Source organism: Giraffa tippelskirchi, chromosome 11, assembly GCF_054371585.1.
Source record: "Giraffa tippelskirchi isolate mGirTip1 chromosome 11, T2T-mGirTip1v1.2.pri, whole genome shotgun sequence".
In the NCBI taxonomy this organism is placed as follows: domain Eukaryota; kingdom Metazoa; phylum Chordata; class Mammalia; order Artiodactyla; family Giraffidae; genus Giraffa; species Giraffa tippelskirchi.
The window spans coordinates 123621567-123639080 of record NC_137285.1 but is presented as its reverse complement, the minus strand read 5'-3'; the positions used below and the strand labels follow the sequence as shown (position 1 = coordinate 123639080).

Here is a 17514-nt window from a genome sequence, read left to right as displayed (position 1 = left end):
ATATAGTATTTGTCTTTTTGTGATTCTCGTTTCATTCAACATATTGTCCTCAAATTTCATCCAGGCCATGTCATAATATATGTCAGAATTTCGTTCCTTTTTGAGGCTATTCTATTGTATGAATAAATTACATTTTGTTTATCAGTTCATCCCTTGATGTACACTTTGGTTGCTCCACCTTTTTATGAATAATGATGCTGTGAACAGGGATGTACAGATATATCTTTAAGATCCTGATTTCAGTTTTTTAGATAAATACCCTGAAGGGGAATTGCTGGATCGCATGATAATTTAATCTTTAATTTTGAGGAACCACCATACTATTTTCCACAGCAGCTGTACAATTTTACATTCCCATTGACGGTGTACCAGAGGTCCAGTTTCTCTACATCCTCACCAACGCTTATTTTCTGTTTTTTCTTTTTTTTTTTAAATAGTGGCCATTTCAATGAATGTGAGATGGTATCTCCCTGTGGTTTTGATTTGTGTGCACTGATGATTAGTGATGTCGAACATCTTTTCACATGTTTGTCAGCCATTTGTACATCTTCTTTAGAGAAATGTCTATTCAAGGTCTTTGCCCATTTAAAAATCAGGTTGTTTATTTTGTGGTTGAGCTGTAGGGCTTCTTTGTATATTCTGGATACCAACCCCTTATCAGACATGTGATTTGCAAATATTTTCTCCCATTTTGTAGGCTCTTTTGCTGAAGTATTTTAATGCAAATCTCAGAAATGATGTCATTTCATCAAAGGTGGATATTTTTAAGATCCTGGATGACGTGAGACAGTACAGCCCAGAGCCAGCTTGGAACTGTGTGTGTGTGAGTCTGTGTGAGGGTGTGTTGGGGACCTTGGGAACGCAGTGTGTGAATGACACTGAACGTGGGCCTCACCCTGAGTGAGGACCAAAGTGATAGTTTCACTGTGTGTGGCCCTGTGACACTCAGTGGTGTGTGGCACTGTGGATACCATGAAATGATTGTGTGTCACTGAGTGTGTGGGACATGCCATGTGACAGCAGCAGCGATTGTGTCCTCCCTGTTGTCACCCTGAGCCGATGAGTTTGACATACAGAGTGGATGCTGCATGGGATGAGAGGGGTCGCGGGTGTGTTGTGAGTGATGTGGGGTGTGATTGTGTGAGATCAGCCCAAGTCTTGGCTGCTGACCATCAGACAGAGGACAGACATCAGAGAGTGGACAAGCAGGAGCACTCAGTGGGGACAGAAATGGTGTCTGGGCCCACGTATGAGCTGGCGTGAGGCCTCCTCCTTTCTCTGAGCTCCCCAGGAAGGATTCCTGGAGGCAGGGTGGGAGCACAGCAATGGGATGCTGCAGGTACCCGGTAAGAGCAAGGGCTATGGTGTCTGGCTCTGACATTTAGCAGGTCATTTTATCTCTTAAGCCTCAATTCTCTTAAGAATACAATGGGGCTGGTGGCAGGATTACATGAAACGGTGCTTTTAAATGAACACAGTGCCTGGCACTAAGTGAATGCTCAGTGGTCCCTTGGGGAGACCATCTCTTGCATCCCAGTGTCCGGGTACCTGGTGCGATGTGAGCACCAGTGGGTGTGCAGAGGGGCTGAAGGAAATGAATGATGTGTTTTATGTTCACAGCCCTCCACTTTCCCTCTCCCATCCCTTCTGTCCTCTGCTCAGCATTGTCAGGACCTCCCCATCCCATATTGCTCCCACACCCTCCTCTCCCTGGCTCCTGCCATCCTCACCCACTGTCAGCCTCCAGCCCAGGCTCCTGCAGCTTCATTCAATTAGGCCGATGCAATTTGCTAAAGAAAAAATGCCATAATGTGGTTATCACACCAGTGGGGGATCTGGCCAGCGTTGCGGGGGGGTGGGTAGCAGACCCACACCCACAGCTGAGGGCTCAGGTCTTGAAGGGCCTTTCTCTTGGATCCCCACCCACTCCCTTGGGCTCCATTTCAGAGCCCACAGAGTCCAGAGCTTGGATCTCCCCAGCTCCAGGTCCAGAGATCTTGAGACAGAAGCTTGCAATGATTAGGTTCATTGTGTCCATGGAGGGTCCCTGGTCCTCTCTATGTCTCAGTCTCCCTGTCGGACAAGGAGAGTTGTCATTGCTGGGGGTGTAGGTGGGGGGTAGGGGTGGTCTCTGATCCTCTGGCTGGCCTATCTCGTCTCTCCATCCCTAATCTGGTCAGCCCCCCTCATGGCTTCCGTAGGGCCTTCTCTTGGGCTTTGGAGAAGGTGGGGTAGAGGGTGGATGAAGGGGAAAGAGCCCCAGGGGGAGTTTGGTGGGAGTGGGTGTCCTCAGAGCCTTATCTCTGTCCAGAGCCAGAGATCCTCTAGTTCCAGGCTGCACACCTGGAGCAGGGGCAGGAAGAAAGGGAGCTTCTGTTTCTTGGTCACCTGCAGGGCCATAGCTTCTAACGTCACAGGTTGAACTTTACTCACACAGGGTTCCAACAGTGCTGAAACCCAGCTTACACTTGCCCCTGCCCCCCGCCCCCCTCCACCAACCCTTGTCCCTCAGGCTGCATTTGCCCAGAGGGTTGGGATCACCTCTTTGTAACATGCACGGAAGTGCCCTTGCCCCCTGGCCAGGAGCCCCTTAGGCAGGACCACAAGATTCCTCTTGAGTCTTCTCAGCGGCTCTGGGAGAAGTCACCATTTTATAGATGAGAAAACTGAGCTCAGGGAGATGAAAATCTTGTCCAGTGCCACACAGGTGATGTGTGGCAGGGAAGACTTATAAGCCTCGGTCTGCCAGAGGTGATGGAGGAGGTGATGGGGTGCGCAGGGCAGGTGAATCAAACCCCCCACAGGCACAGATGCCAACACTCAGCCATAAACTCATTCACTCGTTCAGAGACAAAACCAGCCGCCAATGCACTCACAGTTCCACAGACAATTACACACTTGTTGTGCACACCCAGGCCCACGTAGACATCACCAACCCACATCACACCCACACAGGCCCCCGCATGCACAGATGGCTCGCGCACAGACATGGCTCACACTCCCAGAGTCCCAGACTCACATGCTTTCCCACAGACATGCTCCTAATGACCCGAGGGACATATTCTGCTGTGGTCACATGATGGTCCATAGGGACATGCATTATGGACAACTGAAGGACAGGCCACACGTGTGCTCAGGTCACCAGCTGAGCAGGAGCTCCCCATGAAGTGGGGGGAAAAGTCAGGTGGGATGAGTGTATCTGGAATTTTGCAGTCAGAAAAGTTAATGCCAAAGCAGTTCTAGCGTTCATTTCCAAGACAAAATTTAGAAGGTCTGGAGAAGGGCATGGCAACCCACTCCAGTATTCTTGCATGGAGAATCCCATGGGCAGAGGAGCCTGGCTGGCTACAGTCCATGGAGTCGCAAAGAGTCGGACACGACTGAGCGACTAACACACACACTGGTGAGGCTGGGGGACAGTCTCATCTTTTTAGGGTTTGGATGCCTCTAAAGGACCTGCACAGATAGATTCTCACAGGCACAGCAATAGCACGAGATCTCCTGGGCTCACGTGTTTACCCAGCCCTGAGCTCTGTGTGTGTATGTGTGTGTGTGTGTGTGTACACATGCGCTCAGTGGCTCCCAGATCCTTGGGATATGAGGAGGGAAAGTAGGAAAAGTTCCAGAGACTCCGGATGTTTGTTCTGTGGCTTCCTGGGCCCTCCAAAGGCAAATACTTTTGGATGCCAGCCTGCCTGCCTGGGCGGGGTGGGTGGGGTGGTGGGTTGTGTAAGGAGCCTGCCTCTGGAGCCCTGCGGATGGGGACCCTGCATAATGATGCAGCGTGACCGAGGCCCACGGCCAGCTTCCCGTGGACTCGGGGGCCCATCACCTCCCCTCTCTGGGGCTCGGTCCCCCCATCTGAAAAATGGAGGCAGAGAGGAGGTGAGACTGGATGGACCTTCCCCTTAAGACTGAAATCAAGAGATATTCCAGGCCCAGGGTGCAGAAGAGAAAACCAAAGCTAGTGGGGAGATGCTGGGATCAGGGGAGGGTGTGGGACCCCAGAGCCTGCAGTGTCTCCCCACCAACGACCCGTTCTCTGGAGAAGGGCAGTGGCTCAGAGCTCTGCTCAGGGAGTGGAGGGGGAGGGAGGCCCAGCCCATGCTGATCTGCCAAGGGGAGCATAGGAGGCAAGGTGGGGATGAGACTCCCCTGAATCCTGAAGGACTGGATGGGGAGCATGAGAGCACGGCAGGGGTGGGGCACCGGAGCAGACCTGGGCTGAGCCTGGAAGGACAGGAGGGGAGAAGTGAGGAAATGGAAATGGAGGAGCCAAGGCCTGGAGGCGGGAGGATAATGGGGTGGTGGGGGGAGAAGGTTGGAGAGTTGGGAAGAGGCTGAAATGTGGAACCTGGACCTGGGCATCAGTAGGAATAGCAGTGGCCTAGTCTGGGGTGCTTCACAAACAGTTCCAACGAGTCCCGGAGCTCAGAGCCTATTCTGGGGCCCCGGGAGCCATGGCAGGTGTGTTGAGGCAGCTGGCTCAGAAAGGCCCCCCATTCTGGGGAACAAAGTTGTTGGAAGCCCAGAGGCAGGGGCATGCCTGAGACGAACCCTGCCCAGAAGATTTCTCATTCCAACCCCCAATACAGTGGGACTATTTTTAGGAACAATGAGAATGCTCACACATTCCTGCAGGGGCAGGGAGAAGGAAGGGGGGCCAGGAGCCAGTGCAGAGGGGAAGGGTGGACCCCACCCCTCCCTCCATTTCGGGCTTCGTCCTCAGGGCCAGCGAGGTTTGAGGACCCTGGCCAGCCCTGCCTCCCTGGCCCCGGCCCCAAGATCCCCTCCTGGCCCTTCTGTTCCTCAGCTTCTGAATCGGTCCTTATCTCTGTCCCAGTCTCTTTCTCATACTCACCCTCCCTCCCAACCCCCAGTCCATGAGCCGGGAATTGGGGAACAGCTGAGATGGGCCAGACCCTGAAGACAGAGCCAAATACAGTCATGGGACCCAGCAGTGAGGCTGTGGGAGAGATGCATGCCAGAGAAGAACAGACTGAGAGAGAGGGACAGACGTGGAGAATCCCGGAAGGCTGGGAGGGCAATAGAGCTCGGGTCAGAGCCAGGAAAGTCCCCTCTGCAGCCTGCTGTTGGCCTTGCGCTGGAGGGGACGCTCTGCCTGGCCTGCCCGCTTTACCCCCAGCAGCCCCTCCCCAGGCCAACCCTTCCTCCCTGCCCTCTGCAGGCCCATACTGACCCTGTGCCAGGCCAGTGCCATCTGTTATTGACTTCCCATTGTGGGCACCATGTCTGGCACAGGGAGAGACTAGAGGCCCTGTCCCTGACTTGGAGGAAGACACCCAGCCCCTCCCCACATCTGAGAGGGGCTCAGTCCATCCACCAGCCAAGACGGAACCTGAGGGGCCTCTAAGACAACAGTGCTCAGCAGGGAGGGAGCCTAGTATGTCCCAAAGGCCTCTGGGCCAGAGCAAGGCCTCCTGACTCCAGGTGCATGCATGCTTAGTCGCTCAGTCGTGTCCAATTCTTTGTGACCCTATGGACTGTAGCCTGCTAGGCCCCTCTGTCTATGGGATTCTCCAGGAGAGAATGTTGGAGTGGGTTGCCATGCCCTCCTCCAGGGGATCTTCCTGACCCAGGGATCAAACCCGTGTCTCTTAAGTCTCCTGCATTGGCAGGTGGGTTCTTTATCACTAGCGCCACTTGGGAAGCCTGACTCCGGGTGAGACCTGGGCAAGTCCTTTCCTGCCTCTCCTGGTCTTGGTCTACCCTGGTCAAGCTGGGGACAAGGTTCCATAGGCCTGAGGCCCTGTAGACTCTGGTCCTATGCGAATTCTCAGGAGGCCTGAGAGGAGAACAAGTGATGCACCCAGGAAGGCTGCCTGGAGGAGGTACCTCACTCATGAAAGAAGGTGATAATGTTAGTGCTCCAGGGGAAGGGCCCCTTCCTCCTGACATACTATCTATCCCCTGCCCTCTCTGCATGGGGAGGTGATCCTGAAGCAGAAGGGCCTCCCGCTACAGCCTGCAGAGATGCCTTGGAAACGTTGCCAAAGTCCTCAGTACAAGCCACTCTCATTCCTTAGGCTCCTCTAAGACAGTAACTGTGCAGGACTTGGGAGACTTTGAGAGGGCTTAGCTGTCTTCCTGGCCCAAGGGCCTCCAGAATTCATGGGGTTCACCCCTCTGCATGGTAATGACATATACCCTTCACAGCCCAATAGTCCTGGGCACTTGGGAGTCTAGCTGATCATTTGATACCTCCTGGACACCCGTGATGGGGGCTGCATGATATTGGGGTCCCCAGGAGGAATAGGATACAACCTCTGCCCTCTAAGAGCTCCTGGTCTGATGGGGGAGCCAGGTGGACTGTAGTGGGAACTGCATGCCATGCCATCATGGGGAGCACAGGCTGTAAGAGCCCTGGGTGGGAGACTCAGACTGGCCTGAGCGAGGGAGCAAAGACAAAATGTTCCTGGAGGGAGGCCCAGAGAAGGGAGGCCAGTCGCTCATTTATTCAATCATTCATGGGTCCAATTGTTCCTTCAACCATCATTTCCTGAGAGGCATTAATTCGTCTCTGACGCGGGTCCCAGCGGGTCACTCGGCTCCATCCTTCTCTCTCGCCTGGGCCACTGTGTCTGCCCCTCAGAGGCTCCTGGACTTGCTTTGTCCAGCTTCCAGCCCACCCTGAAGGCCATGTGAGAGGGTGAGGCTGAGAAGGGTTCAGAGACATTAAGGGTCATGGGACCCAGAGCTGAAGGCCAGCCGGGTTCACCCAATCCTTTGTCAGGGAACAGACTCCCTGGCAGGGCCCTGTCTTTGCCTGCACGCCATTGGGGGCAGGCAGTGCACCTCCCTCTGGTCCAGACTTCTCTTTAGTGGTATGACTGACTCATGGACAGCTTATATCTGCCTCCCTGGGACTCCCAGGCCATGCCTCACCTTGCCTGCATGGGCCCTTGGCCAGGAGTCAAGAACAGTTGAGGCATCAGGTGTTGGGGATGGCAGTGATAAGGGGCTGCTGCTGGTGTGCTTTCGAGGAAGGCTGTGGTGCTGAGGAGAACGTGAGCAATGGGGGTGGAGGTTGCTGTTGGCTCTGCCATGAGAATGAGGCAGAGGGGCATGGGGGGCATGCCTAGGCATGAGCCTATCCTGAGCAACCCCACAGGCCATCTTCTGCCTCCTCCACTTGGCTCTGGCCTCTCTCCCTCTCCCCACTCTGGTATTCCCTCACCCCATCCTTTCCTCACCCCAGACCCTGTGCTAGGGACTGAGGGGGCCAGAGAGTCAGGAACATAGAGAGCAGACTGGCCATACAGTTCCTACCTGGCTGAGATTGGCTTGGAATCGGTGAGGGGCTCAGGAGGGGCTGGTTGTGGATGTCGGAGGCAAGGAGCCCACAGGATGGGGCTGAACCCACCAGGGAGGTGGGTGGTGTGGGGGGGCGTCTCCGGGACCGGGCTCAGGGAGGTGAGGGGTGTGGGGGGCGTCTCCAGGACCAGGCTCAGGTGTATTCTACAGTGCACGTGTCTCCAGTGTGGCTCGGAGGCTGGAGACGCGGCCCTGTTGGAGTAACAACTGAAGCCAGAGTCTGCGAAGGGCCGGGAGGGGCGGAGAAGGGGTTGGTGGGGAGACAGGGGGACACAGAGGAGGGAGGAAGGAGCAAGAGAGGGAGGGGAGAGCTCAGGCCCTTCCTTTAGGCCTGGGCCTCTGAGCTCTGAGGGGCCCCTTCCACACACTCTGGTCTCTTGTCACCCCCCTGCCCCACCTCACTCTCCTTCCAGGACCTCGGCCTCCCCCTCCCCTGGGGACCTTCTCTGAGGAGTCCCCCTCATATGTGGAAGTGGCATGGACTTGCCAGAAGATGGGTCACTCTCACCTGAGCAAGGCCCCTCCCTTCTGATCCTTAGTCTCCTCACCTATGAAACAGGATAGTCAAAACAAGCACCTCCCAGGGTTCATAGGAGGACTAGAGAGAGTGTGTGTTGCTGGGTCTCCAAGTGTGGTCCCTGGGCCAGTAGCGAGGAGTGTGTTAGAAATGCAAACTCTTGGCCTCATCCCAGACCTACTGCATCAGAAACTCTGGGGGTAGGGCCAGCAACCTGGATGCTAACAAGCCCTCCAGGGGTTCTGGCGCACAGGTTTGAGAACCACTGATGGATGCCCCTAGCACATAGTAGGTGCCTTTTCTTCCCTGAAGCCTGATGCCCCACTCAAGCAGGACTCTGACATGTGAACTTCTCCAGCTGAGGGCTGGGTCTCTCTCCTGCCACTTCCTCAGATCAGATCTCCCAGGGATCACCAAGCCTCTTTCCTGTATTTTCTTGACCCTGGTCCAGCTCAGCTTTGTTGAGGGGAGGTCTGGGGCTGCAAGACCTTAGCACTCCTGGGCAGCTCTCCTCTGTGTGTTTAGGCACCAGATCTGTTCAAGGCAGCTCCTTGGGCGCACAGCAGGTTTGGGTGGGCAGGAGGGGAGAGAGGAGGAAGGGCCACCCCTCCTGCTTCCTGGCTGTCTCCTGATTCTGTGGGGTGAGCCATGCTGCAAGGGCTATGAGAGCCACAGACTAAGTTCTGGGTGCTCAGGCTTGGCTGAGGTCTGAGGCCCAGTCCCCAGGGGCTTCTCTGGCCTGAGCCCCTGGGAAGCCTCCTTTGGGGGAGCTCTGCCAGTCATGCTGGTGGAGCAGATGGGCTTCCAAGTGCCAGGCACACGCTGAGTGCAGAGACAGATGGGCTCCTTTGTCCCTGAAGGCCCTGTTCTCTGGGAAGAGGAGAATACGTGTGTGATGCCCACCAGAACAGGAGGCAGGAAGCGGAAGAATAGATGGCATCTGCCCTGGCATCCCTGGTTTCTCCCATCATAGCCACCTTCCTGGGTACCCTCATGCTGGGGGTGCCAATCTTGGGTCAGACACTTTCACCACAAGTTTTCAAGATGACCACAAGGGGGGTTAGGGCAGGAGTGGGCAGGAGAGACAGGAGTTGGGGGTGGAGAGCAGGAGTGTACAAGAGAGAGAGGGTGGAAGCCATATGAGAGGAGAGAGGATGTGGAGGTGGGAAGAGACACTGAGGCTCAGAGGTGAGACAGGAGAGCAGCCTGTGACAGACACGGACTGAGGGAGGCATGGCGAGAGGGAGAGACCCACTCGGAGAGACCAGGGAGACAGAGCCTGAGAGAGAGAGACACAGGTCCAGAGGGAAGGAAAGAGGAATAGAGTGAGAGGGGCTCCAGGGTCCTTGAAGGTCCCCATTTTAGAGAAAGGGACACCAAAGCCCAGAGAAAGAGGGAATTCCCCAACCCCAGGCCACCCAGGGGACCTAGCACAGGCAGAGGTGGATAAATCAGCATGTATGGCCAGTCCCAGTAACACAGCTTGCCTTAGGAGGTACCTTGCCATTGGATTTGATGTTATTGCCTTCTTCTAGGTCTCTGTGGGGACACAAGGAGGCTTCCCTCCAGAGAGCAAAGGGTGGGCTCTAGGTTCCCAGCAGCAGGGAAAGCAATAGGATGGTTAATGGAGGTGGCGAGAGACAATGAGACTCACAGAGACAAGACAGGAGAGCAGCATGTGACACTGACCTTGACCTTCAAGAAGGCCATCAGTGCCTCTGCTGGTGGCTCCAGAAAGGATAAGACCAAGGTCTCTGGCTTCATATAATCCATTAATGAGTTAGAAGTCATTTTGTCCAGACTCTTTCCCTACCCAAATGAGTGCAGAAGGGCTGGTCCAGTCCCACTGCTGGCTCCAGAGGAGCCCTGGCTCCAAACAGGCCCCACTTTCTCGGTACCTGGGGTACTTTCTAGAGTTTGTGGGGAATGGCGCCATCTACAGTGCTGAGTGGACCTACCTCCAACCATAGGGCTGCAGGTAGGGAGCTGGGGAAAGTATGAAGGCTCCATCCACCTATCCATCCATCCTTCTACCCATCTATCCATCCACTCATCCATTCATCCATCCATTCACATATCCATTCAGTTCAGTTCAGTCACTCAGTCGTGTCCGACTCTTTGTAGCCCCATGGACTGCAGCACGCCAGGCTTCCCTGTCCATCACCAACTCCCAGAGCTTGCTCAAACTCATGTCCATTGAGTTGGTGATGCCATCCAACCATCTCATCCTCTGTCGTCCCCTTCTCCTCCTGCCTTCAATCTTTTCCAGCATCAGGATCTTTTCCAATGAGTCAGTTCTTCACATCAGGTGGCCAAAGTATGAGAGTTTCAACTTCAGCATCAGTCATTCCAATGAATATTCAGGACTGATTTCCTTTAGGATGGACTGGTTGGATCTCCTTGCAGTCCAAGGGACTCTCAAGAGTCTTCTCCAACACCACAGTTCAAAAGCATCAATTCTTTGGCACTCAGCTTTCTTTATAGTCCAACTCTCACATCCATACATGACCACTGGAAAAACCATAGCTTTGACGAGATGGACCTTTGTCAGCAAAGTAATGTCTCTGCTTTTTAATATGCTGTCTAGGTTTGTCATAACTTTTCTTCCAAGGAGCAAGCGTCTTTTAATTTCATGGCTGCAGTCACCATCTGCAGTGATTTTGGAGCCCAAGAAAATAAAGTCTGTCACTGTTTCCATTGTTTCTCCATCTATCTGCCATGGAGTGATGGGACCAGATGCCATGATCTTAGTTTTTTGAATGTTGAGTTTTAAGCCAGCTTTTTCACTCTCCTCTTTCACTTTCATCAAGAGGCTCTTTAGTTCCTCTTCACTTTCTGCCATAAGGGTGGTGTCATCTACATATCTAAGGTTATTGATATTTCTCCTGGGAATCTTGATTCCAGCTTGTGCTTCATCTAGCCCGGCATTTTGCATGATGTACTCTGCATATAAGTTAAACAAGCAAGGTGACAATATACAGCCTTGACATATCCATTCGTGCATCCTCATTGAATTAAAACACAAAATGGTAGAACTATGTGTTGTTAGCTGGAAGGATCCATTTTTACTAGCGAGGAAACAAACTCAGAAGAGGAAAGGGCCTACTAAGGCCACGCAGAATTTCTGTAGTCAATCTGGGACACACTGGAAACAGCTGCTCTTCGCTGTATACCAGAGATTCTCCTCTGGGGTCTGGGAAATTACTGGTTGTCATGATGATATTTACACTGATGTTTGTTCACAAAAGCTGCAAGGGCAGGAAATGTGACCTCTTTCACCCCACCCTGAGCTTGGCTGTATGTGTTTGATTGTGTTTATTTATGTATGTGTGTACATGCCTAAGTGTATGTTTATGTGTGCATTGTATATTGCATGCATGTGTGCTCAGTCATGTCCAACTCTTTTCAACCCCATGAACTAAAGTCTGCCAGGCTCCACTGTCCATGAAATTTTCCAGGCAAGAGTATTGGAGTGGGTAGCCATTTCTATAGGGTTGAATTTTTATCCATGTGTGTGTTTGTGTGTGGGTGTGTGCATGGCAATATGTGTATGTGTGACACGTGTAGATGTGCATGAGAGCAGGTATGGCTCTGTATGTGCTTTTCCTCTTCTCATCTGTTTAAGATTTCTGGGGTTTAAAACCCTTTGACTTGAGCCTCAGTACCATTGACTCTTCTCCCTTCACCGAGGCAGCCACTCTGACCTCTGAGCCTCACCTCATGGTCTTTGGAATGTGAGCTATTTCCTCCCTGAGTTGATGCAGGAGGTGAAGTTGCTTTGGGATCTTGGCAAGATTCAAGGAGAAGGCACCATGTGAGCAAATCTTGAAGGCCAAGTGTGAAGTGGCCCTTCCCAGCTATGTTTCCTACACTCAACACCCGCCCCCTTGGGGCAGGCAGGCAGGGCAGGGCCAGGAGGTGGGTGAACAGAAGGATATCAGGCAGAGACCACCCAGGGCTTCATTGGCCATGCTTTCATCCAGCCGTCTGGGCCTCCTCCCTGCTGCTCCAACAGTCTTCAGGTTTCCTTTCCAATTCCCCTCTTGCGCCATTATCTTGCCCTTAGCCTGAGGAGTCACAGAAAACTGACCCATCCAAGCAAAGGCCAGACAGGCATCCACCAATCTCAGTAAAGGACAGGTCAGGGCATTCCTCAATCCAAGTAAAGGGCAGGAAGAGGAGCCACCAATCAGAACAAAGGACAGACTATTCTCTCTAAGGCCCCTGGGGAGGGAGCTGGGGGTTGGTCCAGAGCAGGAACAAGACAGAGGCTGGAGATCCAGAGAGGTGTGTTCTGGACCTGTCTCTGTCCTGACTGGCTGGCTGACCACAGATGGGGCATTGCTTTTTTTTTTTTAAGCCTCAGTTTCCTCATCTGTCAAATGGGGAGACTTAGCTGTCCTAAGCCTGTGGCTTTGAGACATGTCTCCCCGGACATCAGCACTCACTCCATCACTTTGGCCCCTCTTCTCCAACTTCCACACTACACACACAAATTCCATTAGAGGGCAGGGCCCCCCACCTAGCTTATCCTTCCCCACTGTCTCCAAGCAGGAGCAGACCTAAACTAGCACTACCTTCTGGGGCCAAGCCCTTGGAACCACTGTCTGAGGAGCCTGGGTTGGCAGACTTTATTTCAGGATTATCTGGGAAAACAACTCTTCCTCGCCTCTTTAGTCTGCAGAATTGACCTAGAAAGGCCACAGTGGCCAACATGTTGCTGAGCCCTGGACCTGTGAATCCATTAGGAAGTATCTGCACCTGTGTGAACCTATATGTGTACCTGGAGGGTGTCTGAAGGCAGGCTGGGGTGTTTCTGTGAGAATATGGGGGTCTATGACTGGGTAGCCGGGTATGTGTGGTGCTGAGAGTGTGTGAGCTGTGATGAGGAGTACCTCAGGATCAAAGGACAGTTGATCTAATCTGGGGAATTTATGGTGGAGTCAGTAGCTCCTGGTGTCCTAGGATGGAGACACATCTTCATGACTGAAATGTGTCTTCACTTGAGCAGTGAAAGGGATCAAAGGGAGGTTGGGGGTTGGAGAAAACAATGCCATTTGAAGAGAAAGCCCACCACTGCTCCCTCAACCTGGAACACAGGACTGGGTGGGAATGGGAGTCAGGGTAGGGAAGGAAACTGAAGCCAAGAAAATGCAAGGTGAAATCTGGAGCCAAAGCCCAGACCGTAGGCTTCATCTGGACCCCAGTGCAGGACTCCCCTCTGTAGCCTCTCTGAAAAATGGGCATCTAGCCAATTTTTGCATACCCCCAAGTATGGGGAGCTCAGTTCCTCACCTCTCTTCTAGTGGCCTCTGCCTATGTGCTGCTGCTGCTGCTAAGTCGCTTCAGTTGTGTCCGACTCTGTGCGACCCCATAGACGGCAGCCCACCAGGCTCCGCCGTCCCTGGGATTCTCCAGGCAAGAACACTGGAGTGGGTTGCCATTTCCCTCTCTAATGCATGAAAGTGAAAAGTGAAAAGTGAAAGTGAAGTCGCTCAGTCATGTCAGACTTTTCGCAACCCCATGGACTGCAGCCTACCAGGCTCCTCCGTCCATGGGATTTTCCAGGCAAGAGTACTGGAGTGGGGTGCCGTTGCCTTCTCCTCTGCCTATGTAGCAAAGTTCTAACTGGAAGAAGATCTTTCACTCCCCTGGGCCAAGGTCAGCCTCCTGTGAAATCCTGTGAGTCTCCAGGCTATATCTGGGGCCACAGAGTCCAGTCACCCAGGAAAGCATGAGATATTGGAGTCAAATACTGAGACCCCTGGATCTGTTCTGCTGCAGGCAAGGCATCCCCAGGTTCTCCATGCAGGACTTGGTTTCTTATTCTCTTTTTACATACGTCACCTCCTCTGAATGAGTCTCTTCTTGTCCTTACCTGGGACATAGTGCATTGGGGATGATCTAATCAGCCCATGGTCATGGAGGAACTCTCATCCTCCCTAGCTAGGGTAACAGATCTTTATTAATATGCCCTGCAATCTCAGCATTTTAATATATTACCAGCCACATTTATGCTGTGGGCTCATACTGAGCTTGTGGCCCAATAAGAGCCTCAATCTCACATCACTTTTACAGGAATGGGGGCCACACCATGTGTCTTCCATCCTACAATTAATCACTTGGCTCTATGAACACAGACTGAGCCATCCACGAGGAAGACATCAGAAGGAACTTTCAGGGGCTAGTGGGGAGGGCTTGGCTGAGTGGATGGTATGAGTCACAGTCCTGCTTTGGCTCTGGATCCTCTGTTCTATTACCTTTCTCTTTGATCCCCATGGTTTTGGCCAAGTTAATAGAGCGAGAAGCAGGGACCTTTCTTGTCTTGGTTCCGGCTCTCCAAGGACGAGGCCCGTTCCTGGGACAGGAAGGCTGTGAGGCAGTCAAGGCTGATTTCTCCTTTCCTTTCTATCTCACCAGGGGCTGGCCTAACCGTGTTTCTTGAATCTTGTGGGCTCATGTACCCCGTGGACTCTTGCTACTCCCAGCCCCTCACTAGGCTGCAAAATGAGACTGTGTGAGACCACCTCCCTCCTCGGGAAACTGAGTGGGACCGATATTCAGCAAATATTTGGCTGAGCACCTATGTGTGTGGGCACTCAGTTTCATTTCATCACCATAGCAGCCTATAGGGGGAGATAGCCTTAGTTGCCCCCAGTTTACAGATAGAAGACTGAGGCTCAGTGACTTGACCAAGATTCACACTGCTTATAAATAGTGGAGCTAGAATTCAAATTTGGAACTTTTTGTTTACTTGTTTTGTTTTATATTAATGCAGAAGCTTGTACTTTCCCTGCTATGCCTGAGTTGTCCTTGGCTGAAGGACAAGAGACCTAGGGTCTAGCCGAGACTTGACCTCTTGACTTACTGTGAGTTCTTTGCTAAGTCCCTGACCCTTCTCTAAGCCCCAGACCCCTCACTGTAAGATGAAGGGACTTGGACATTTTAAGGCCTTAAGACTGGTTAGGGAAATAAAAAAAAGATTGGTTGGGGGGAAAAAAAGAGACTGGTTGGATTCTGATTTCCTAAGATCCTGGGATTCAAGTGTCTGCTAGCCTTAGGCCCTGGTTTAAGCTGAGAGTTTGTATTCCCAGCCCCCTGAGTAGGGAGTCTGTCCTGGCCTGCCTGGCAAAGGCCCTCACTGCCCTTTCCTCTCTTCCAGGATGCTTTGCTGAGCCTGGGCTCCGTCATCGACATTGCAGGCTTGCAACAGGCTGTCAAGGAGGCCCTGTCAGCTGTGCTTCCCAGAGTGGTAAGTGCCTTACCCCATACTTTCCTGCCCTTTAATCCTTTGCCCAGCTCCTCTTAACCTACAGGGTTGAGAAGGAAAGAAGAAGTAGGATCTCTGCCCAGAGGACTCTCCTGAGGAAGTGAAGGGTTTGGGTGAGTATTTAAGAGGGCTTCCTGGAGGAGGAGGACTAAAACTAAGCCCCAATGAATGAACTGATATAGGAATCCTGGAATGTCTGGGACAGAAGGGGCATTAGAGCATAATTGGAAAGGTCATGTCTCAGATTATGGAATGGATTCACTTAGGATAATAACCTAATGGATTCACTAGGTAGGAACTAGTGAGTCATGTGAGGTTTGGAATATGTATAGCAGGAAGGATTGAGAGTAGACATGCAGAAGAACTTCCTTGGTACCAGCTGTGTGCTGGAATGGGGCTCGGCCTTGATGAATAGATCTGTGCTGAGTTCAGGTGTCCTGTCTAGAGTCAGGAGCCTAGATAAGATGTCCTCTAGAAGCCTCTAGAAGCCTTTAAGCTTCTCTCTGACCCATCCCAACACCATAGATGAGGTTGCACACCAGGAACAGGTGGAGGGTGGCTGCTTGGGCCCCTGGTCACCTGGTCAGCATGGTTTCCTGGGCTGGAGTGCCTGGATGAGGTGACTGTACTCCTCTTCAGTTGCCCCAGGCCACTCCTCAACTCAGCTCCAGTGGTCACTATGCATCCTTTATGCAGTAGGATGGATGAACTGACTCGCAAGACACAAAGCAGCAGTGTATCAGTTGTGCCAGACAGAAGGGAGCAGGAGACTGTCAGTCTGGGGAGGGGGGCTCTGACACCCTAAGAGGCATGGGAGACTTACCAGAAGAGGAGATGCCTAAACTGACTCCCCACAGCCTGGGGTGTTCCCTCCTCTGCCCTAGACACCAGCCACCAGCAGAGCCCACTGTGTCTGAATCTGCTGGATAAATGATCCACCCAAGGCCCAGAGAGGGAGAACACTTCCCCCAAGGTCACACAGCATGACAGGAACAAATGGGGCTTGGCACCTAAGCATCCCCATTCTCTTTCCTCAGCTCTGTCTTTTCAAAACCTCCTGGAAGTTCAGAGCCCAGGAGGAAGACTAATGAGTGAGCTTTATTGAGCGTGAAATTGGTAGGAAGTGGGTGGTGTGTTGGCTCCCAAAATAAATCTTCCTGGAGATGGGATTGAGGCAACATCTGGCCTGAGGTGGAGAAACATCTGGAAAAGAAGAGGTGGGGAGGTTGGCAGGTCAGCATCCACGAGGCTGTCCTGGGAGTGGGGAGGAGGAGGGTCTTCACAGGCAGAATGCTGGTGGTGCCCTTGTACTGGATTAATTGTATCCCCAAAGCGGGGGCCTGGGAAGACAGCTCCAGTCCAGGTGACTAGATCCCTGGGACAGTGGGAAGTGTCTGTCTTGGTCCACCCCAAAGACCTGCATGAGCTAGGGAAGCCCTGACTTTGGGGAGGGAGCCCTGTCTTGACTGCATGGAGGAGCTCAGCTCTCTAAGGAGGGATGGAGAGACAGCAGGTCTGCTCTGCCCCTAGGGAGGGGTGGTGAGATGCCAGGGAGGGGAGCTGCTGGCACCTGGCTCCCTCATCAGCACCCATTGTGGCAGGCAGCCGCAAATGCAGATGGGACTGATGTGTCTGAAATGATTCCTTCTTCTCTCCAGTAAACTCAGCTAATTTTAACCCAGAGGGCTGCGACTAAGGGGGTGGAGGCAGACGGACACCCAGAAGTGAAGTGAGGATCTGCCTGCCTGCCTGCTCCCCATCCTCGGATTGCCCACCCTTCTTTCTGCCAGGGCAAGACTCTGGGTGCTGGGTAGTGCCTTAACCTCTTTGGGGGACCAAATCCTACAGGCCCCTCCCAGGCTGAGTAAAGGGTTGGTTGACAGGAAGAGGCTGAATATAGATGAGGCATGAGGGCCTCCTTCCCACTGATTTCTTCATCCCTGAACTCCCCTACTAGACCCTCACCCGGGAGGACAAGGGGGCCTGGGTCTTCCTGTGTCTGCCCCACTCACTCTCCTCAGGCCCTGTCATTTCTGGCCCATGCCACTTCTGAGCTTGGCTCAGGTTCTCTGGAGGTGGGACTGGGGCATCTCCTGGGGGTTGGGAGAAGGTGGGGGCTGGCTGGGGACAGCCAAGGGCAACAAGAATGTCTGACAGGGTTGTGGACTCTCACAGCTGTGAAAGGCAATGGCTTCTGAGGACTCCACACTTACTTACTTTAACATGGAGCTTCAGTGTCACCACCTCCAGAAGCCCTCCCTGATACAATCAGCAGAGAGGAGAGCCCTCCATTCTCCCACTGAGAAAACAACACCTCTCAGGATACTGAGCTGGGCACATGGGTACACCCTCGATGGGGTGTAGGCTCTGCTGAGCACCTGGGTCTCCCTCA

General features: G+C 53.0%; 1 protein-coding gene across 14 annotated transcripts in view; it reads left to right on the top strand.

Moving 5' to 3' along the window:
* PDE2A (phosphodiesterase 2A) overlaps positions 1 to 17514 on the top strand; it is a 98220-nt gene that overhangs the window by 49383 nt on the left and 31323 nt on the right. For all 14 annotated transcript variants that reach the window (XM_081539485.1, XM_081539488.1, XM_081539477.1 and 11 more), the window contains one exon: positions 15015 to 15104. In XM_081539485.1, coding sequence (XP_081395611.1) covers positions 15015 to 15104 — 90 coding nt within the window. The remainder of the gene's footprint in view (positions 1 to 15014; positions 15105 to 17514) is intronic.